Below are 22617 nucleotides of genomic sequence, written 5' to 3' on the forward strand. Positions count from 1 at the left end.
GGCTGCTCTGAATCCATTCACTCCCAGAGAAGTCTGGGAAGACCCTGGCTGTGCACTTGCACTGCCTGCCTATGATGAAATCTAGGGTGCTCTACCTTTGCTATCTGGACTTCAGCCTCATTTTTTTGTTTTCCGTGATTTTGGCACGTGTCAGACACCTTCTGTGGAGCGGCTGCTGCGGGAGGGGTCCGGGCGTGAGGGGGTGCGGGCAGAGGAGCCCGACCTGGGGGGCCCAGGGGGAAGGATTCCTGTGAGGAGCCCGTTCGTGCCGGGGCGCCGCGGCGTGAGAGGCCGGGCGGGGCCGGACGGCCATTTCACCGCTGCCTCCATCCCGCCCGCCGTTGCCGCGGTGACCGGGGCAGCGGCGCCCCCGCCCCTGGCACCGCCCCACGGCCAATCGAGGGGCGGCGGCGGCCGAGCGAGTTCCCTTTGTTCAGCCATTTCGGGGGCCGGAGCGGCACCGCGCGGAACTGCGGAGGGAGAGGTCGGGCTGCTCCCTCGCCACTCCCCTGCCGCCGGGCTCTGGGATGGTGTGGGTACGTGTCCGCGTTGCGAGGGGCGGGCTGGGACGTCCTATCCCCGGTAGTCGCCGCCGGGTCCCCCGGCCGATGTCGGGCCTCCACGTCGCTGTTGGGCGGGGAGCCGTGCGGTCTCGGCCGTGGGCTGCCTCTTCCACTCCTACCGGGGATGGATTGGATGGATGGAATGGATGGAATGGATGGATGGATGGATGGATGGAGAGATGGAGAGAGACGGGACAGGCAGCGGCTGGAACCTGAGGGCCCACGGCCTGGGTCCTGGGGAGGCCCCCGAGATACCCCCCAGCGTTTCCCCCGGCTCCTCCCGGTGTCACGGCTGGCGCCGTCTCTGCAGCACTGTAGCTAGCCGGAAAGTGAAAGTCGCTTCAGGATAGGGAACGTGGCCGTATTTCCTACCCTGGTTTCTGGCGCGCATGGGGTCCATGCTGTACAGATTTGGATAGGTGGGGTTTTAAATTTTTATTCCGAAATACTAGAGAGGCGAGAATTCTCGTGTTTGTCTAGTACTTTCGTTAGCATGGGAAGGTTGTTAATTTAACTGCTGGGCGGAAATTGACAATGGAACTTGTGAACCTTTTGTGGGGTGACTGTAAAAAGGACAGGAACGCTTTCTGGATTGGTATAAATGGCTTGATTAGTCCGCGAGATGTTTATCTCCTTGCTGAGAAGGTAGTAATTCCTCTCACTTGACTTTCTGCTCAAGACCTGAGAAATCCTCCTACTGTGAGGATTGTTCTGCGATGTATTCAGGCCACCACAGCTTCTTAACCTGTTTGCCTGTCCTCTTGCATAGCTAAGTAGTCCTTAATGTGGCATTCGAATGCATCATAGGTGTGGTTAAACCTTTACAAAATGCACTGAACAAAAAGTTGACTTGCGTTCCTTCTGTAAATGAGTAATTGAACAGAAAAAATAGTCGTATTCCCGAACTCCTAAAAGGAGCCTTTGATAGAATTGGAAACTGAGCCCATAAGTCTTCATTCTACATCTGCTGTGTGAACTGTAATTATTTTTGAGTGATATGTGGGAGGATGGAGGAAAGGTGCTTACAACTGGGAAGAATAGTTTCTGCGTTATCAAAATTACTCTAGAATGCATTTTTCAAGATTGAGCTAACTTATGCTCAAAGCAAGATAAGACAAAAGAATAGTTATGATGTTGCAAAAACAGGGTTACAAAAGCAGTTTATTGACTGCGTTAAAGGAGGAGGGCTCTGGTTAGAATGAATATTGACTAAGGACCGTGATTACTGTTGGATACAGGCAATGACACATTTCATGGACTAATACAGGTGCAAGCACAGCTACTACATTGTGCTATGCCTTTTGACAGAGAGGTTAAAACAACATAATAATGGCTTTATGAATGTAGGCTTTTACTGGCTTATCTGACACACTTTTCTGTTATATTTCTTTAGAATCCAGTTTAGGAGTCCTTGTATGTGGGTATTCAATAAAGCAGGTATGTGTGCTTAACTTTTAGCTCCAGGGATGGAGCTACCTTTGAGTGAGGTGATAGGTATGCACAGAACTGTTCAGCAGAGTGGCAGAGCTGTGGTAGAGTATATGCTGTTCATGCTTCAGGCGCACCAAGATGCTATGGCTACAAATCCTCCTTCATCAAAGCTGATATTCAGAATCTTTCCAGTTAAAGATTGGGGCTGAAATAAAGACTGACATTTTATCTTTGAAATGTCTTAATAATAAAGATCTTCTTTCATAGACCCAGTGTTGTTGTCAGTGTCATAAAACAAATTGTACAACAGGTCTGTGAACTTGGTATGCACTGCGCAATGCATTATTATCAAACTGTGTCAGTAGCATGAAACAGGGAGGATTTTTCCTTTGTTTTTGAAAGGGTAGGACTGCTTTTTCATTACTTTCATGCCTTAAATATGTTGTTGTTGTGGTCAGTTTTGATCCCAGAAATTAATTTTACCCATTAATTTGGTTCCAAATTCTACAAACATTTAAATACATGTAATAGTAGTATGTTTCAATCACCAAATCCATTGCTTTCCACTGTTTTATATACTGATTTGGGTAGTTCAGGTAGCCTTTCTACATATATTGATAGATTTCAAACGTATACTATACAATATTTTTATTGCATGTATTGTACATATATAATAATAATATGTTCATATACAGAAATATACTAATATCGCTGTATTATACAATTCATACTGAAATTATTTTAAATCTCTCATTGAAAGAGATATAGTTGTGTAGATCCACTGTTTAGCTTCGGTATATTAGGTACAGACCTGTCATGTACATGGTGAAACACTGTACATATTTATACTTGTATACATGGATGCCTTTGAATAAGGCATTTGTAATAGCATTATGAAATAAACCTCCAAATGTCACTTTTAGCCATTAGGAGGTTTTCTTTTCCAAACCAGGCTCCAGAGTGAAATTTAAACAATTTTAGAACAATTGTTTGTTAATTTCCTGTGTACTGAATGCATTTGAAATTTTGAGTTTGTGTATGTGTCTGTGTCTATTGTATATGTCTGTCTCTATATGAGTGAAATCTCAAGGCATAAAATCAAATAAAACTTGCGTTTAAAGAAAATTTTTGGTTTTTAAACCTTGGCTATAGAACAGAAAATTACTCTTAAATTATTCTCCTGTTAAGTAATTTAGTTTTGTAGAGCATTTTCTACAAGCCACTGTGAGATACCCTTAAACACTGAAAATGTGCTGCTTATGGTGAGCATGCCACTGAGTGCATTAGTTTAAATATTAGGTCAGTGCTATATATGAGAGAAGGAAAGGCAAGACAAAATGTTTTTGGCAGAGAATAGAAAATAGATAGTAGGTGGTACAGAGATGCAAGAAAACTTACTGTGTTAGAATTCAAAAAGAACAGACTTGCAGAAGTAATTGTGAGACAGTACAGACCAGAAGTTCCCAAACTTACTTAGTAGGTATGTGATTATCATCAGTCACTTCTGGTATCCAGGGTCACATGTTTTCCAACCATGCCAAACTAGAGCCTCATCTATGGCTCTTCTCCCACCTTCCCTACTGCATGTTCCTATCATTCAAGCTAGAATTGCAGTCCAATGCTCACATTTAAGCTTCCCTTTCCGTTTGTGCACCCATACAAGTTTATTCTTCATTTCAGACTTCAGTCATATCCTTTCTCCTTCACATACCCATGTCATCAACCTTCACCTCCAGCAAAATCAAAGTGGAACCTTGGCTTCCCCTGCATGCATGTACCTCCTTAATCCTGTTCTTCCTACTTCACCATGTCTTGGTCCTCTTCTTCTCTCTTGAACCAGCAGTGCAGGTCTGCATGGGGACAGCAGAGCTATTCATTATGTTGAGTGTGGGTGGTGGCTGCCATAGTTCCTAACTGTTCCCACAGATTTTGTGGAGGCCAGGGGGGTGTTGCTGTGCTGGCTGTATATGAGCAGTGAGACCCAGAAGCTGTGCCTCAGTTAAGTTTTGAATGTAGCATGGAAGGAAGCATAAGTGGCATCTGCACTACACTTTGACCACCTCTTACAGATAAGGAAGAAAAGTCAGTAGCAGACAGGTGTGGGAAGGCAAGAGTAATTTTCATCAGAGACTAAAAAGAGCACATCTGCTTCTTCTACCAGATAAGCTAAATCAGTGCAAAAATCTAAATAGATATTTCAGTCTGTTTTACATCAGTTTTGCTTGAGTCAATTCATCAGGGGAAAAAAAAAGCCAACCTTGAACTACAATAAATTATTCTTTTGTGCAGGCAAGCCTCAAGCCATGTCTCTGGAAATCAGGAGTGACTGTAGTCCATTAAGTGTAATGTAAATAGATGAATTTGGCATAAGAGGTGGAAGCTTCAGTTGTTGAACCTGGCCCACAAAAAGTAGTTAAAACCAAACAAGATGAGCTTTGAGTGGGAGCTTTTGGACAAATGGGAATCACATTAAAAAGAACACAAGACTCATGTAATTGCATTCTTTACTTGCATGTAAGAAAACAGTCATCGCTAGGCAGAAAACATTGGTGTCTGAAGCAGAGATGCTTTTGGAGCCCCTTGGAAAAGGAATAGAAGTAGGTCAACTGATGACAGGAAATAACCATTTTAAACCAGTTTAAAAATACTTAGTTGTTTCATTATTCTCTCTAACATAGAGAGCATGTATGCCCTTAGTGCAAATATATGTGTGTTTATATATCATATGTTCAGATGTCTTCCTGTCTTAAAATCTTTTCATCTTTAATAAGTAAGAATTTATTTGGTCATGTGATTACATTGACAAATTACTTCAGACACCCTCCTTACAAAATCTTCCATGTATCTGTAGAAGACTTTATATTGTCTCCTTGTTGTTTCTCCACCAAAAACTGGGTAACACACTGTAACCTCAAAATTCTTTGCTTCTGGAGAATCCCCTATTTCCCCAGGAGATAACTGTTGGTTTTTGAACCAATGAGTACTTGTAATATATTTTAGAATCTGTGATGATAGTATGTTTTTCAGTTTAGCAAGGAATCCTATCAGGTTAAGCATTGTCTATTCCAGTGATTCTCTTAATTTCTTGGTGATTACACAGAATCAAAATAGCAAACAAAAATTAAATACAGCACAATTGGCAATACTTGTAGCGTCCCTCATTTGCATTGTACATTTCAAGATACTCTTGTTCTGGTTGCTACTTCCACTTGCAGTCTTTTCAGATGTGGGGTGGAAAAAATGATGCTGATGAGGGAATTCTAGGTTAATCTTGCCTATAACCACCACAGAGTTCAGCTGTTGTGTGGATTGTTTTGTTTGTTGTTTCTATTTTTATTTTTATTAATTGCTTTATGATGTTTTAAAGATGAAATATTTCATTTAGATATGAGAAAATTAATTACTATATGAAGCTGCATTTTTTAATATTTTCCCAGTTGAGAATACGAATTTTTGTATCAGCACATGAGTTTGAGAATCATCAGATATTGAGGATACTGTCCTTGCTTTGTTTCTTTTGTTCCAGGTAACAGGGATAATGGATCATAATGAGTCTTTGATAATTTTAGCTCCATTGGGGTGGGATTCTCTCTCTCTTTTTTTTTTTCTTGTTTTTTTAAAGGTTAAATGAGATAGCAGAGGCTACCTTTTGATGATCTCACTGTAGGTAATAATGGTTTGGGTAATAATGCAGATTTAATTGAATATAAGGACAATTTCTTTGCCACAATTTTTTCTTGGAGCTTAGGAGAAAGAGTATACCCATGGGAACAAATAACTACCCTGAATTGTGTGAGGGCATACAAGTTGTACTTAAACTGTGGTGGAAATTTTAAGTGTTGGCCTGTGAATTATTCGTAATCTGACTTGCTATTTTCACAGATAAAATGTGACACTTATATATATGTTTGGTTCTGATGTAAAATTCTACAGGTAGAAAGAGCAATAATAGAAAATAATATTTGTATTTTTCTTCATATTTTCTTCTTGCGCTTGTTTTATCAGAGATAATAGCAGAAGTTGTAAGAGTTAGAATTAAGTGTGATACAGTGATAAGTAAGGTGAGACATTAAAAATTAATTTGAGAGTTTGATATCTGTGATAAAATATTACACATCAGAAGGAATTCTAGAAAAGGTGCTGTAGTACATGGTTTTGTGCTCTGCAACATCCCTTCTAGTGTCTTCTGTGGAGCTTACAAAAAGGTACCTCAAGTTCAGAGTGGTTAGATATAGTGTAATATTTTCATTGCAATTTAATCCTTGGGTCCTCCAGAAGATGATATCAATGTAAGATAATAAAATTCGTTACTCTACTGCAACAGTACTGTGTAGATTAATTACTTCAGCCCTGCTAGGGCCAGGTAGGTCTGAAAGAAGGCAAACAAATTTTTACTTCAGTGAAGCTCAGCTGTCCTGTTTACATTTTCAGTAAGTGTTAATTAGAGAGAACAATTTATTATACAAATGTCCTTTCAGATTATGCTAATTTAGTTATGTGTTTGAAACTGACCTCAGATTTCCTCAGTTAGACTTTTAAGTTCAATTTTGAAATCCTGAAAAAGTATTAAAAATCAACATTGGTCTTATCTATACTGAACAGCTTTAACTCTCTTGGTGTTAAACCATCAGGCAAGACCAAGTTTTATGAAAATGTTTTTATTTGTGTATAAGACACCTTGTTTATAAGACATTCAATACATTGTCAAACAGTCAGGTTTGTTATTGAAGATAATTTGAAAGAAGTTAAAAAAACCTGGCTGCCATATTATGCAGAAAATTGCTAAATTTTTTTTTGCAATTTAATATGTCATTTTATACTTAATTTTCAGGTATGGTAGTGCCCAGAAGCTCTACATATAAGGCTCTAATGTGTCAGGCATGTAACGAAACAGCCTTTTCTGCATACCATTTACAACTGAATGACAAAACAGAATATAAATGTTTTCCAGTAGGCAAATACAGGGAGAATGAGAAGTATGAGAGAGACTTAAGACCTCTGTGAACATTTCACCTAAGGAGAATTCCCACATAAAAAGTGAGAAAGGGCAGAAAGTATCTTGGAATGCTTCTTGTATTACACATTTTAAAGGGCATCATATGACAAAGCATGGTGCAGGTCAATAAATTGATTCTCAAGGTGAAGATCATAAAATCACTAGCAGGAAAAAAAGCCTATATTCTGCATTATGATAATGTATAAGAACTGTTATATAGGGGAGAGGTGTTAATTTATTCTTTTGGCTATAAACAGTTCAGCCTGTAACTGTAGTTTCAACTCTTCATAGCTTTATGTTTCATGTAGTGGTTGCATACTTTTTAAAGACAAAGATGATTTGTAGAATGCCAGTAAGTTTATTTAGTGGAGTTGGTGAAGTGATTTGCCACCAGTTTTTATGAAAAACGTATTTTAAGTGGCCTTCAATTTATTAAATGACCTGTGCATTTAAGACAGATTGAATTATTTTAAATTACAGTTTCTCCACTAAATAAATTTCTTTTATCTTTGGGCGAGGGAAAAAGAAAAGCAAACCTTTAAAACCCTTGAATTTTTTTTTTTATTGGTTGTTTTGTTTATAGCATTTCAAGGGAATTCATTTACATATGTATCATTTAGAATAAGGAACTGATCACAGCAGCTAGTCTCTGATTCAAATACATTCTGATATCCTTCACAAACCAACATATAAGTACTTAAATGACTAAAATATTGAAAACTTATGACTTAAGTAAGAATTACAATTAGATTCTTCATCTAATTGCATTTTTACATGTTCAGATTCTTTCAGTCTACCTCACTTTTCTAACCCGAACGCATAATGTACTTCTAATTTAATTTTTTGTTTCTAATGTTTCTTCTTTCATGAAATGCTGCATTTGAACCAGAAGGACGTAAAAGAATTGGTAAGGGGGCTGGTAGCAAGTTGATTAAGGCTGCATAAAACTGCTCAAGGAATTTTATGTGATCATTCATCTGTACAATAACAGTCTCTATCTGTGCATTAACAGCAATGTAGCCACTTCAGCACAGGAGCTTTAGGTAAGGTGAATTACTTGCATTCAGATTTGCTTGCAATTTCCTTTACACTGGTTCAATATTGTTTCAAAACTGATCTAACAGCTACAGTTGAGAGGCTAGAAATGAGAGAATACAGTAAGAATTAAACTGTTACACTTTTGTTTTTAGATTGCTTCCTATATTTGTGCCTTTTTTTAACTAGACAGTATAAGTCCACCTGTCTACTTGTAATTATGCAGTGCTCTCTTAACATCCGTTGCTGAAAAGGGCCATGAAGATCTGTGTACAACGATTCTTTAGGTTTTCTTCTGTGATATCTGTTGGCTTCAAACTATAACAACTTGAATATCTTGTTTAATTGGAAGTCTGAGACCTCTCTAAAACCTCATCTTCAGATGTCATATCCAAGAGCATTCTTCCACTGGTTATTTCTACTGGATATTCAGTGTACATCTATTAATGGAAATAGTCTTCGCTCTTAAGATTATGCTGCTTTCCTTGCCACAATATGCAGTCAGTTTTATTGCTTTGGTCAAATGAAAACTGGAAATCTTCTTTAGGAATTTTTAATATTGTTTTAATTTGTATTAATAATGTGTCTTCAATAAGACAGACATTTCTCTGTTCTTCTGTAGTTGTCTCACAAAATTTCTGTCAAGTTAATTTTGAAGCACTTGGATCATACTGTTCGTTGTATTAAACAATAATAAATTCAGCTCATATAATTACTTATCTGAAAATATTGATGTTCAGAGAAGGCAAAAACATTGGTTTTGATGTGTCTGCAAATTCCACTGTTTATATAGATGCAGGAACAGTTTGGGGGTGGCAGTACTTCTGCCTTTATTTACTCCCTTGTTTATCTGAGGCTTGAGAAACAAGGATTGTGCAGTCATTCTTTAGCATTCTCATTAAGATCAGTAAGTCCTATTTGCTTATTTACCTTAAGAGTTTTGCTTCTTTGGTTAGGGTGGTTAGGGTATCATCCTTTTGTTTATGTGTATGATTGGAGCAGTTGACTGCTCCCACTGAGGAACACATTCTCTTTTGGAGGGAGCTTCATTCCAGATCAGTAATTATTTCCTCACTCTTTTCCATGAGAATGTAGTTTCTTTATATTTATCTGACATTAGAGATTAGAGAACACCCTGTACTCAGGCTCACTGGGTAAGACCGAATTCCAGTTTCTTTCTGAAGGTTTGTAAATCTTCTTCCACTAGTGTACCTGCCAGCTCGTCTATGACTCCACCCATAAATCCCTATGCAGGACAGATACCTGCTTACTGGAGACATGCAGGGACTAATAGAAACTGAAATACTGCCATTTCCTTGAGGCAACAGCATCTTAAGAACCTTAGATAAGCCACTCACTGCAGTAAGGAAATTGATCAGCTATGCAGGGAAGAATACACTAGCATTCTATTACAATAACCAGAGATAATGATTTAGCCAGCACTGTTGCTGTCAGTATTGCACATATCACCAAAGCACCAGTGTTGTCACCAATGACAGATCAGACAGTGGTAGTGTCACTGACAGTCGCATGTCTTAGTGCATGTTCTGTGTGTAAAGGTTTTAAAACACATGGAGTGTTCAGAAAAAGTCTGGGAGGAAAGTAGGTGAGTGTGTGGTTCTGAATTATGTGTATCCTGGGATGCAAGGTATTTTGCCAAGAAGTAAAAATAAAACCTAATCCTGATTAATCAGGTCTTAAGGCTCCCAATATAATTTTTGCCTTGAACCCTGTACTGAATTCCTAATTATGCCTGATGGCCTTTCCAGAGGAGACTTCTCAGTTTTTTGAGACTTCCTTTGTACTCATTTCTTTACAGTTGGTTTCTTTCCAGTGAGTGCATACCATGAAAAGACAGTGGTCTGATTTAAACAGTGTAAAATAACTAATTTTAGTAATTTAAATTGGAAGGTCAAAAGATTTAATTTTGTGTATTTGGTTTTAACTTAGCTTTTCTTTTCCACAATAGATCATTTTTACCTCATTTATGCATCAAAACTTACTTACAAATAAATACGCCACTTGACGTGTATTTGTTACCTCTTTCTACTAGCAAAAGGTCTTCAGCACCTTTACAAGTTCTGTATCTTATTTAATGAGATTCCTAATTTTTACCTTCTAATGTATTATTATTGTTTATGATTGTTAAGATAGTGTTGTACAAGAAGGAATTTAAATTTGTGAACTGTTTCATGGGGAATATATACTTTTTAATATACATTTTGCTCTAAACTTGGTTGGTTTATAAGTGCCTACATTTTGACAACAGTTGGAGAACTTAGATGTATTTTAGTTCATCATGGTGCAGACTTTTTCAAAATTAACTTAAAAACAGATCACTGGTTACTTAGATTAAGTTTTTTAATAATTGTGAGTAACTTAATTTTAAATAAACAATGCATTCTTTTCAGGGCCAAGAACTTCCCCAAATTTGGCACTATCCCATGATGAGGTGTTATCTCCTTTACGTTTGCTGGTTTTAGTAGCAGAGATGACTTTGTCTGCAAACATTACTGAAAAAGAAGAGCAATGGATGTAAATCACGTGCCTGTGCCTGTCTGTCTTGGCTGAGCCATGTGGGAGGAACGGGCACCATGGAGTCTCTCACTGTATGACTTTCCTTCCAAGATTTGCAGGGGCTAGAACCACCTTTTCAAGCATGCAGTAAGTCAAAAGAGGAATCTTGCATCTGTTAGTGTCTTTATTTTTATTAATCTCTGTTAGTTGATAAGAATGAATGCATAACTGAAGGAAAGTGAATGCTAGAATTTCAGGGACTGCATCTTTTTTCACAGTCTTATACCCATCCAGGTATAAGGTTTTTTTAAGCCGTGACTTCAATTTTAAGTTATATCTGCTACTTGTCTCAGATGTTTTCAGAAGTCTGCATTCTGATCTGTCATGAGGAACAGGTTCCAAAGCTGTGTATCATTTTGATTTTTATCTGCATCTTGAGGAAGCCTGAATTACTAATTAGAAAAACAGAAGTTCAGCAAAAATCCTCCAGCAGACATCAGTTGCTTTGCCTCCTACAGCTCAGAGAAAGAAATCTTACTCTATACTTTAAGTAGGGAGTAGAATAGGGTTCATGTGCACTTGACACTAACCATGTTTAAAAGAGTTTTAAGCTGGCAAAAATTGCATGCTGGATTTCAGACATGGAATTTGACAGTAGAGGTTTAAATAAAACTGGGCTCTCAAGAATGATGCCTTTAATCCTTTCTACACCCACTTACTCCCTTTACTAATTTTGATTTCAGCTGATTGATCTGGTATTTTCTGTCACAAATTCATGAGGTGATGTTTTTCTCAAACAGCTCTCCATTTGGTTTTAGATTGTTTTCTGACTGCCACCATTAAAAGCATGTCTAGATACTGCTGTTCTAGTATCCAACATGTGTGATTTCAGTGGGGCAAATCATTAGCCGCACACTATTTTTCCACTTGGTATCTCTAGCTGTGGAAATGAAATTATCATAGAATCATCAAGATTGGAAGGGACCTACAAGATCATCTAGTCCAACCATCCATCCAGCACTACTACTGTCACCCCTAAACCACTAAACTACATCACCCAGTGCCAAGTCCAGTTGCCTGTTGAACACCTTCAGGGATGGTGACTCCACCACCTCCCTTGGCAACCTGTTACAATGCTTGATCACCCTAATAGTGAAAATTTTTTTCTAATGTCAGAATCTCTCCAGTCTCAGCTTAAGATCATTTCCTTTTGTCCTCTCATACTGGTACCTTTGAAGAAATGGTGCATCCTTGTCTAGATTAATTGATCAAAGGCATTTTAAATCTAGAGATCTTTGCAGTTTTGCACTGTCTACTACTTTATTCAGCTGGACTTTTCATGAATTACAAGAATGGTATTCCATCCTGCATTCCATCAATCCTTGATTTCTAAAGCAGAATTCAAAATCAAAATGCTTCTCTTGATGTTCTAGTTGGTGAAAGCTTGACAGGTTTTTGTCCCTGCAGCTGAAAATGTTACGTATCTTATTTAGCCCATGAACAGCAAGAGATTTGGGTTTCAGTTTTGACCTGTACATAAGCCTGTGCTATATGTTGGTGTTTGTTATCCTAATTTGAATTAAGTCTTACTTGTTCTACAAAACAAGAAATATTAGTGCATGCTGAGGCCAGCGATCCATTTTATCCGCAATGGTTTTGTACCTTCATATATATGGAAACTGTATTGCTGTGCTCTTTCCTCTATGCTCGTTTGATGCATGAGAAGCAGAGGTATTCATTAAATAAAGAGGGAATGTACTTCTTGTCAGTAGAGTGGAATTACAGGCTGTCAGTTTATCCTGAGTACTGTTTCATCTGTTCGATGGGATTCCACGGCGTAGGCTTTTACAGACATTATCTGCAAAAAGAAATACTGCTCCTCACCTTTGAGAAAAGAAACCGTGAAATCGTGGATGGTGATTGCAACAATAATGAGCTCTCCCTTTCACACAGGCAACAGTGTAACAGATTTCATGAGCAGATATGTTATTGTAACTGTAGATATGCTTGGAAAAAGTCTATCATCAAACTGATGGCATTCCATGGACAGCAAATCACATTACAGGTTTATTTGCCTTGAATATTGAAATGCCAGTGTTCCATTATGAGGTGTTGTACTGTTGGAACATTTGTATACATACACAATTTCTAGTTTCATACACAACATAAGACAAAACGAATTCTGGCTAGAATTGTCTCAGGAGAGTAGAAAGCTAACATAATATCTCTCAGTTTCTTCAGCTTCTTATTCTACTCCTAGACCTACTGACCAGAGAAAGTGAATAACACTAGGAAATAATGGTCAATTAATGGTATACAAGTCTGAAGTTATATTACGTGAAAGCCCATACATTTGCTGCTTTGAATGTTAATTGTATCAATGAAGCAAATTCTTAGTTTGATACATCCACAAAACTTTTTTCTTTATTCCAAGGCTTATGATTATATGGTGAATCATGTTGAATTTTTTTTATCTTCTGCTAGGTGGTTTTCCTCTTGGCCTTTTGTCATCTAATGTGACATTGAAGAATCTTAAAAAATGGGGGGTTTTTTGCAACCGTTGTTACCAGGAGGAGATTCCACTCCTGCATTTGGCAACTTAATATCCTTTGTGCCAGTCTTAACCACAAAGTTCTACCTTCAACAGAATTACACTTGCAATAGTGGATTGGTTAGTGTTGCATTAAAAAACAGTAAGCTTACAGCCTTTTTTGGCTCCCATTTTTATACAACTCAACACAAATATGAAGTAATGTTGAGATCCCATCTTAAAAATATTTTTCTGAAGTTTGCTTGGGCTTCTGTTTAAAACAATCCTTCTATCATAACCAATCAGCTCTGGAAAAGTAGAAAATTAATTTCATGGATGTTTCAGTCAGGAACACAAAATCCTTTCAAACTGTCTTCAGTCTCCTTAGTACCCTCTCTGGTGCTTCGCAGGGTTAAAGTGTCTTCTTCATAAGACTATTAAATTAATTGTTGTGTAATAAATACTAATCTTGTATCATACGGCTGAACTCAAAGACTGCACCAAATGTTTTAGAATGGATGCTCATTTGATATGTCGGATGTGAGGACTATCAGTATTTTTTTAAAGTGAAAACTTAGGGCACATCTCCAGGCACAAGGCATTGCAAAATAGTACAGCAGTAGCTATTCTGCATGAGCTCCTTCACATAGACACATTTATTCTGTGTTATGAGAGCTTTTCTTCTGCTTAGCTTAATCTACATCACTCTTAGCTTGACATAAAAGGGTTTAAACAGAAAGCTATTGTGGAATATCTGTTATTTCCTCTGTGCATACAGTCCTATGCAGAGAAACACTATAAGCAGTTTGTGTGGAAATTCAGAAGCCTGGATTTTAGCAACTGATTGAATGATTGATTACATTAATAAGTACCAATATTACAGGTTAAAATGCCTGAATTTTATGACAAGAAGGTTGCTATTAGAATTCTCTCAAAATTAGAAAAAAAATCCAATTTTACCAGTGGAATAACACTGAACAGTGGGAAAAATTTTCTCAAGGGTAAAGTGGCTGAAACTGTCTAACAGTTCTGAAATGATGACTATTTTGAGAATTAATATTTATTAGAGAATAATTATTTGAAACTAGTTTCAAAACCACTGGCAGTGACAAGTTGTAGTTCCAAATACACAGCTTGGAGACTATCGCATTTGAGGGATGGGACATTTTCCTAGCAGTGCAGATCTCAGGTTTTTTTCTGATTGAATATTGGGAGGGATTTGCACCAGTCTCCTGTTTCTTTTTTAAGTGCACTGAGACTATGGAGGGATGGGGTGGGTATTCTATTATGAATCTCCTATTTGTTCTGTCTATATGTGTTTTGAGTATCATCTATCAATTAATACATGTTGCTGATCAGAAACCAGATTCTAATCCAAGTTCCTGTTAGTATCTGTTTACAACATAATGAAAAGCAACAAGAGAGGTTAAAAGACATAGCATCAAATACACTCTAATGTGATGGTAAGGACACTTAGCAGAAAAAAAATTGGGTTAATCACCTTAGGAAGAAGCAAGAATCAAATCCTGTCTCATGCATTCACAGCTACTACTCTGAAAAAACCTGGATTTTGAATCGTGTAACAGCGGTACATATGGTAGTCATTTATTTTTTTCCTTGTATGCCATGTATGTGTCATTTCAGCGTGAATTAATGGGGAATTCTGAGAGAAAAATGGAAGAGAAACTGAAACAGACAACGGAAGATAATTTCTTGTAGGCTTGTTGTGGACACTTAAGTAGAAAACTGCAAGGTGTTTGAAGAGAGAAATATATTAAAGATATAGGTTAGTGTTTGGGCTTGTAATTGTTTTGTTTGTTTGTTTCAATATTACACATTGTGATAACAGTGGATTATGGCTAGTGCATGACTTCTGAAGTCTGCATAACAGAGAAATCAAATTTTAGCCTCAGCATTTGTGCAAGAGTTCTGTCTTCAAAGAACTTCTGTAATCTTAACATTTATAGATGAAGTATGTCAAATTCAGTTCTGCTGCATTTTGCTGATCAAGTGGGATGAACCAGGCTGTGTTTTGGAGGGTAGTGTTTAGTTTAGCATTGATTCTGATTTCTTTTCTATACAAGAAGATTCTTGCTTGGGGAAAACAGATAGTAGAAAACAAAAAAGGCAAAGCATACATATATAAATGCAAACATACAGAAATAAACAATTTTCTGGGGGGGTTTTTTCTGTAATGCTTTCAACCTGAAGTTTTTTTTCTTGTCTCAGTCAAATTGTTTTGACTTCTTTTGCTTCCTTACATAATTTGAAGGGCTAGAGATAGGTTCCTCCTTAGGTTTCATATGTAGAAGCTAAAGGAGACACCTCATCTTGCAGAATATCTTCTCATCTTGATAATGTCTCATAAATTGTTCTCACCTATCTTAGAGGATGATCATGTAAAGCACTTAGATGTCTCCACTAGAGGTCTTCTGTAGAGGCTTCCAGTCATACTTCAATTTGTAGGCCTTTTTCTCTCCTTTTCATTGCAGAAAGTGGAAATTCTTACCAGGATTGAATTCTAGTTACATTCTTGGAAAGGAAGCCTACGTTATTCTTAGTTATGGATCCATGGCGTTCTTCTCTAGCTGTTCTTTCCTGTTCTGTATCTCACCCTTCCTTTCTGATCACTTCCCTTGTTTCCCATCTTTAATGTTGTTCTTTAGCACACTTGGTTTCCAGATATTAGACACATATAATCCTTGTGTCATAATTTCTGAATAGTAACTTTTGAAGCTCTAATCAAGTTCAAACAAACTTGACTGAAGTGGGACAGAAGTCTCAAAGAAAAATCAAGTTTCTACAACCTTATTGCTAAGGCACAGTTAGGTGCATGAGGCTCACATTAGCTCTTCCTTGATTTGCTGGACTTCAGCTTTCACGTGTTCCAACTATGCATGCATCCCAGAAAGATGTCTCCTGCCCACACAGTGTGACCCATTAGCATCAGTTTTAGTGGTCTGGGTCAAAATCCTTGTTTTGACATGTTCCTGTACTAGAGGGAAACCAGTGGAGATTCACCCTGATCACAAAAAGCTCATGTAAATCTTGTGCCCATTCTTTCCTAGTAAATGGTGGCATGTCTTTATGTACCTACCTTACTGACTTCATCTTGGTTAGGTGCTGTAAACTCTCAAGAGGTGCTCAGCTTTTGTAGTCTCCCAGAAAGTCCTTTGATAATTACAGCAGTTGCTAAAATAGAAGGGCTTAATAAATATATCCCATTATTGGGGTTTTTTTCATAAGCTGTTTTTGTTCTCTCCATTGACTTTATCTTGTATGCTATGCAGCATACTTCTCTGCTCCTTACTCCAGTGTGCATTCTTTCCTGGTTCATCAAAATGTCTCTTTCACTGTACTCATCCACATATGTAGTATAAGTACACTACCTGTCTTCTTGCCTATGATGGCTCCTTTTGCTGTTTCGTTGGAGACAAAATCAGTATTGCATTGTCTCCTTCAAGAATAGCATCACATAGTAATAGAAGGAAAATTAGCTAAGAACACTTCTTAGCACCTGAGACTGGACAGGTGACTGTCAGTGTTGGGGAGGTGAGACAAAGAGCCACATAGCAAATAACCTGGGATGCATCCTTAGGAATCAGTATTGATCCCTGTCCTCAATGCCTCTGAACAGTTGTTACAGCTGAGATGTGTAATGTTCAAACTGAGTTCTGTACTGCAGCAGAAGCAGTAGAAACTAGTTTTCATGTCAAGTGAGGTGCTTACAAACACAGTGACTAAAAGTAAGATAATAAAAAACAGGGAATTACTGGCTTTAATTTTCCCGTTTTAGACCAGTTTTAAACAGCACGTATTCTTTCTCTTGTTAGGATAGGTATAATACATTAAAAAATCTATATACATACATGTGTAATACATATTTTACATATATACATGTGTATATATGTATCTAAATTGTTAATTTTAACCTGAGATCTCCCCTGATATATTTTGGGGCTAAGTTTAAGGTACGGTAGGTATTCAAAACAGTTTCTTTTGAGTTTGCATGCCCCAGCCTCCCCCTCCTTCCCCGCGTACTTAGTCCTGTTCCCTCTTTACACGTGGAATTGGGAACATCTGAGATCTGCTCAGTACTCAGACAAATGACGTAGAAGTGCAGCAGGTACCACGTTCGTGACACCGGTGTCTACTTTCGCGCCCGCGCTTCTCCGTGGCGGGAGCCTCTGCACTCTCTGCCGGGCGCTGCCCCAGGAGGCTGGGCCGCGCCCGGGGTGCCCCTTCGCCCCTCGCCTGTCGCGTTCGCTGGAGGTTTCCGTCTATTCTCGGGTGGGCGGCATGGGCTCCCCGTTTCCCGTCGGCCAGGATTGAGGTGCTCGCGTTCTGTCGCCCGCAGGCTGCTGGCAGTGTGGGACGCACCGGGGAAAGGCGGACGGCGGCGCCGGCAGCCCCGAGGCGGCCCGGGCGGGCGGAGCCGTGCCCGGCGCTAGGACCCAGCAGGACGCGAGGCGACTCTTCGGGCCGGATCACAAATTCGTCGTGACTCAGTCTCTGCTCGGCGCGGAGGCAGCGGGAGCAGGTCGGTGTCCTACGTCTATCCGGCGGCTGCTGGGGTGCGTGGGGGCACGAGAGCCGGAGCGGACCGGGCACTGCCGCGCCCCTTCCCCGGTCCGGCCTTCCTTCCTCTACGCCCGCCCCCGCCCGGGCCCTGCCGCGCCGCCAACCGCGGCCGCCTGTTGTCTGCTGTTTTCCAGACAGCCAAGATGGAGTACGAGTGGAAGCCCGACGAGCAGGGGCTCCAGCAGATCCTGCAGCTGCTCAAGGAGTCCCAGTCCCCGGACACCACAACGCAGAGAGCCGTGCAACAAGTATCCTTGGCCGAGGCTTGCGGGGCCCCGAGAGTGGGCCGGGGGCGGCCGAGGGCGGGCGGGGGGGAGCGTGGCCTGCGCGGCAGCGGGGCCGGCGCTGCGGCAGCCGGGCCTCCTCGGCCGCGGAGCCGCCGCAGCGCGGGGGGCCGAGCCCTGGCCGGGGCGGGTGGCGTGGCGCGGCGTTTGAACCGTCGAGGTGGGCCGCGGGGCCGTCTTCACCCGGGGGGCACTGGGCACCTGTTGCGAGCCCGGAGCCAAAGGCTTGGCCGTTGGGGGATTTTTTTTTTTATTTTTTATTTTTTTTTTTAAATTTGTTTATATATTTTCAAAGCCTGTGCTTTGGTTCGTCTCCGCCGACATCCGCCGCTCTTTCGGATTCCCCCGCCCAGCCCCGAGGGCGGCCGGGCGGGAACGGGGCCTTCGGCCCGGCGGGTGCCGCCGAAGGGGCCGGGGGTGCCCTGCGCTGTGTGCCTGCTGTCCCCGCGGCAGGGCGGGGGCGAGGAGGGGCCTCTCGAAATAATCTGGCGCCGGGAATCGAGGTGAAAGCCGTAGCTGGTGGGGGTAGTGCCGCTGGCAGAGCCTCTGCCTGCCCGCCCTCGTGGGCCTGCTGGCTCTGACACTGCGCAATTTGGTACCTGGTGAGGATGTTTTTATTTGCCTGGAAGCCTGATCCTGAAACTGTGCTCGTTAAAATTCACGAAAAAGGGGAGCTCTATAGCAGTGGCTTCTTGTGCTGCTTTGCAGTACATTTGGTATTGGTGTTGTGGATTGTTGGGGGTTTTTTTACCCTCGCCCCTCCCCCTCCTCTCCCTCCCCTCCCCCCCCGGGTCACTCTTGATTGTAGAAGTAATGAGTAGCAAGGTTTTAAGGAGCAAGGATTGAGAAAGCAAAACGTTAAAATTAAGACTAATAGAAGCACAGGCCTTAAAAAATAAAGCCTCATCTATTGTCTCCTGCTCCTTGAGCTAGCCATAAGTGCTTTGAAATTTATAGAAGTGCTGAAATTCTATGAAGGATGTGAGTTTGTTATCTGGATCCCTTTTTATTTAAGGCATTTTCTTGAAGGTTTCCACAGAAAGCAACAGAATTTTTTTAAGTAGGTAAGAACATATGCGTGTCTGTATATATTTATATTAAGTGTTTAGCTTTAAGCCAAATTTGCTCCACTTCTAGACTTTTGTAGCAAATGCAGTGCAGATCAGGAAGGCTTCTGCTCCTGTCTGAAAGGTGAAGGTCCATTTCATTTTGATCATCTTGTTCTTTCAGCTGTGTTCCAAATTTTTAAAATGTGATTGCTTTCTTCAAAAAATCCTAAGCAGGAGAGTCCAAAGAAGTAGTGTTCTGATAATGCCCCAAGCTTAAACCGGTGCTCGTTAGTATTTAAAATACCGAAGTGTTTATAGGACCAGTGTTTATGGTGTAGCTGTAGTGTAAAATTATATTTTAAAGCTTTGCTTCAAGTAATTTAATTATGTCTGGTTTGTTTATTGAACTATAGCATCATATATGCAAGATGGACAGTGTAAGTGATGCTGGGTGTCTTGATGATGTATAGAACTTGACCTTAGTCAAGTCCTTTGAATAGTCCTTTCAACTGATGCTTGAAATTCTTTTTAAGTGGTAGTGAAAACTCCGTGCTGTATTGATACCTGTTCTTTCTAGTAGGTCCTCATATGTTGGCTTGTAAAGGTTAGAGAAGTGGGATAGTTTTAGCAGTGTATTGTACATCAGTTTGGGAAAATGGTCTAATACAGGCCGTGTCCTATAATCTAAAAAAAATAATTAAAAAAATTTATGCATGTCCTTTGAGACACACACACACGAAATTGTGATGTCTTTTGTATTGCAGAATGCTGTTTAGTAGGATGTCCAAGAAGGGTTGTGATTAATGGTTTCAAATTTAAAGTACACTTAGTCTCTATTTTTTGGTAGAAAAATCAAAAAAACTGTGTGTTTATTCTGTAATGCTGTTTCTTTATGATCCTGTTTTAGCACACTTGGGTGTTTCGATGTCAAATACAATGAAGTGGGCAGTATAGGTTAGCTAAAACCCTTTGCTAGTAAAGATATGAATTGGTATGGTTTCAGATATTTTTCCAATTAAGTTATTGTATGTTTCATGGAATAAAAAAAGAAAAGTTAAGTGGGTGAAGAAGTTGTTAAGAAAAATAGTCTAAGAGCTAGTCTTCATTTTTTAGACCAAGTAAGTGTTTTCTCATTAAGTTTCTGTTAAATACTGCTCTTTCTGTTCTTTCTTCTTCTTTCTGATACTTTTTGATCCATTTGAATACACAGTTGTTGGTAATGTTCAGCTGCCTGTTTCAGTGATATTGCTTTATAGATATTTTTAAGGATCTATTAATTTTTATGTCTGTCCATGGATTATTCTTTTAGACTTCCCCATAACTAAAAGCTATTGCTTCAGTAAGAAAATCACAGAAACTGTTTTTAGGTTGTTCATATTCTGTATATCGTGAGCTTATAGTCACAGCTGGTTGAAGTGATGTAGCAGTACATAACGAATATAACAACCTTTGTATCCAGAAAGCTGTAAATGTTGTATGTAAAGATTCAACTTTCCTTAACAGTTTCTCTCTTCAGAAACTAGAACAACTCAATCAGTATCCAGATTTCAACAACTACCTGATTTTTGTTCTTACAAAGTTGAAGTCTGAAGGTAAGTTGTGAGATAGTGACTGTTTTATTTTACTTTTCTTTGCCTTTAAAAAAAAATTATATTATTAAGCTTCAAAGAAATAGAAAGCTGACTCTAGTCAGTTTGCTGGTTGGTTGAGCTCCATACTTACGCACTTGGGGGTCTTTGTGGGGAAAAAATCTGATAACTTACCAGTACTTGCGGTATCAGCCTTAGAATGGAATCCATTCTAAATGTCCTATGAAATCTTCTGAGAAATGTTAGAGTGTCATACCTCTATTGGACTGCAGTGAAGTTGTGGAAAAACTGTGATGAATCATGACTATATACATTATAAAACATACTGCTAAGTTCAATTATGATAATTATCTCCATAGTAATGAGACTGCTAAATACTTTGAAGACTACATATTTAGAGTTGTCCAAAGATGTCTGTCATAATCTTCACTCTGAAGTTTTAATTGTAGCAAGATACAGTTAGAAATCAATCATGTTGTTTTATTGTTATGGACATTACAGTACAGGCTGTATATGGCATAGTGTGTACCCTCTACCAGTCGGTAAATTCAGCCAATTCCTTTGTGATCAGGGTGCATGAAAGATTATCTTTTCCTTGTACTACAGCTATTGTTTTGAGATGTCTTTGATAGAAAAACAAAATTTGTTTCAAGATCTCTTTAGCACATCTGTCTTCTTTACATTTGTTTGTAATCATTGTGTTTGGTTGTTTGGGTTGTTTTCTAGGTTTTCTTCCTTTAGTGTTCTGCTACTAGTACTTTTTCTGCCATTTAGCGTTTCAAAACTTTGTTTGTGAATTCTTGCTTTTTACCCTTTGATTTTACTTTTGTGTGGCCCTGTAATGTTCAAGGAATTGTCAAGAACATTTTTCTACATTTTAACTACTGGTTTGGTTGTATCAGCTTACTTCAGGAGGAGAGAAATGGAGAGGAGTAAAGTATGTTTTCCTGTTTGAAGGTTAGAGTACATCTCAGTGCTTTTGTATGTTCTCTGTAGGAAGTCGCCTGTAAAGTCCTGGGGGAGTACCTTAAGTCTGAGAGCGTTTTCAAGACTTAAGTCAGGCAGGATACTGAATCTTTGAGTAGGGCACCAGTGTAGGTACACCATGTCCTTTATACCATTACCAGAAAAATGAAAAGCAAAGCAATTCCAGTAGTGGGATATGGAATCTGTACAAAGGATGTGACAAGAGGGATGTTTCACTTCTTTTTTTTTGTCCATGAATTTGTTTTCTGACACTAACCCAACTTGCTAATTTCCCTTTCTTCATTCACTATTTGAGCCTCAGGTTCTAGATTGTCACAGATGTTTGGTGTTTAGTGGTGTGTCAGGGTCTCCCTAACAGAACTATTTCAGTTATTCAGTAGTCATCTTTTCCCTTCCTAATGTTTAATCACATTGACCTCTTTAGAATTGGATAAAGAGTGGGAGATGCTAGCTGTTACAAAATGGTTGTGTAAAGCTGTTTTATCTGAGGGAGAAAAAAAGCAGGTTCCAGTAGGTTGAGGGGCCAAGCAAGCTGGGAAGAAGTAGCAAGTTAACTTCCAGGGAGAGGTGCTTTGGATCAGATTGCACTGATACTTCTCACAAATGCATCAGGCCTTTTGTGAGACTGCTGAAAAGCATCTGTTATTTTGATGATGCTCTTGTCCTGCATTTTTAGAGTCATAACCTTTTGTCCAAAGCAACTATTTTTTAACTTTGTATTTCTGTTTCTGGAAATTTGCAAAATATTGAAAGTACCGTAACCAAGTCTGGTGTTGGTATTTTGCATAGTGTTTGCTGAATTCTAAATACCCTGTTGCCTTGGTTGGGTGGGACTAACGAAGAATGGCAGAAGACTGTTGATTGGATTTGCTTTGAATCCAACCAAGAGCCCTTCATCTTCCCTCATGCTCAAGTAAGGTAATGAGACTCTTAGAATTGCTGGTCAACAGCTGCAGTACTTGGATGGACTCATCCCAGTAGGTGCCTGTCTTCAGTACTAAGAAATCATTCTGCTTTTTTCCCTCCTAAAGCAGGTTCTCTTGGCTGTCTGTGTC

The 22617-nt window shown here is 39.5% G+C and overlaps 1 protein-coding gene across 2 annotated transcripts in view; it reads left to right on the forward strand.

The window, feature by feature from the left end:
• Positions 1-429: 429 nt before the first annotated feature.
• Positions 430-22617, forward strand: part of TNPO1 (transportin 1) — a 70305-nt gene continuing 48117 nt past the window's right edge. Inside the window, exons 1-4 of one of the 2 annotated variants that reach the window (XM_039566708.1) lie at positions 430-536; positions 17430-17612; positions 17788-17901; positions 20503-20578. In XM_039566708.1, the coding sequence (XP_039422642.1) occupies positions 17797-17901; positions 20503-20578 (181 nt within the window). In that variant the 5' untranslated portion in view covers positions 430-536; positions 17430-17612; positions 17788-17796. Of the gene's footprint in view, positions 537-17255; positions 17613-17787; positions 17902-20502; positions 20579-22617 lie in introns of those variants that run through there. The other variant, XM_039566709.1, reaches the window with a different exon arrangement.

Source organism: Corvus cornix, chromosome Z, assembly GCF_000738735.6.
Source record: "Corvus cornix cornix isolate S_Up_H32 chromosome Z, ASM73873v5, whole genome shotgun sequence".
Classification (NCBI taxonomy): Eukaryota; Metazoa; Chordata; class Aves; order Passeriformes; family Corvidae; genus Corvus; species Corvus cornix.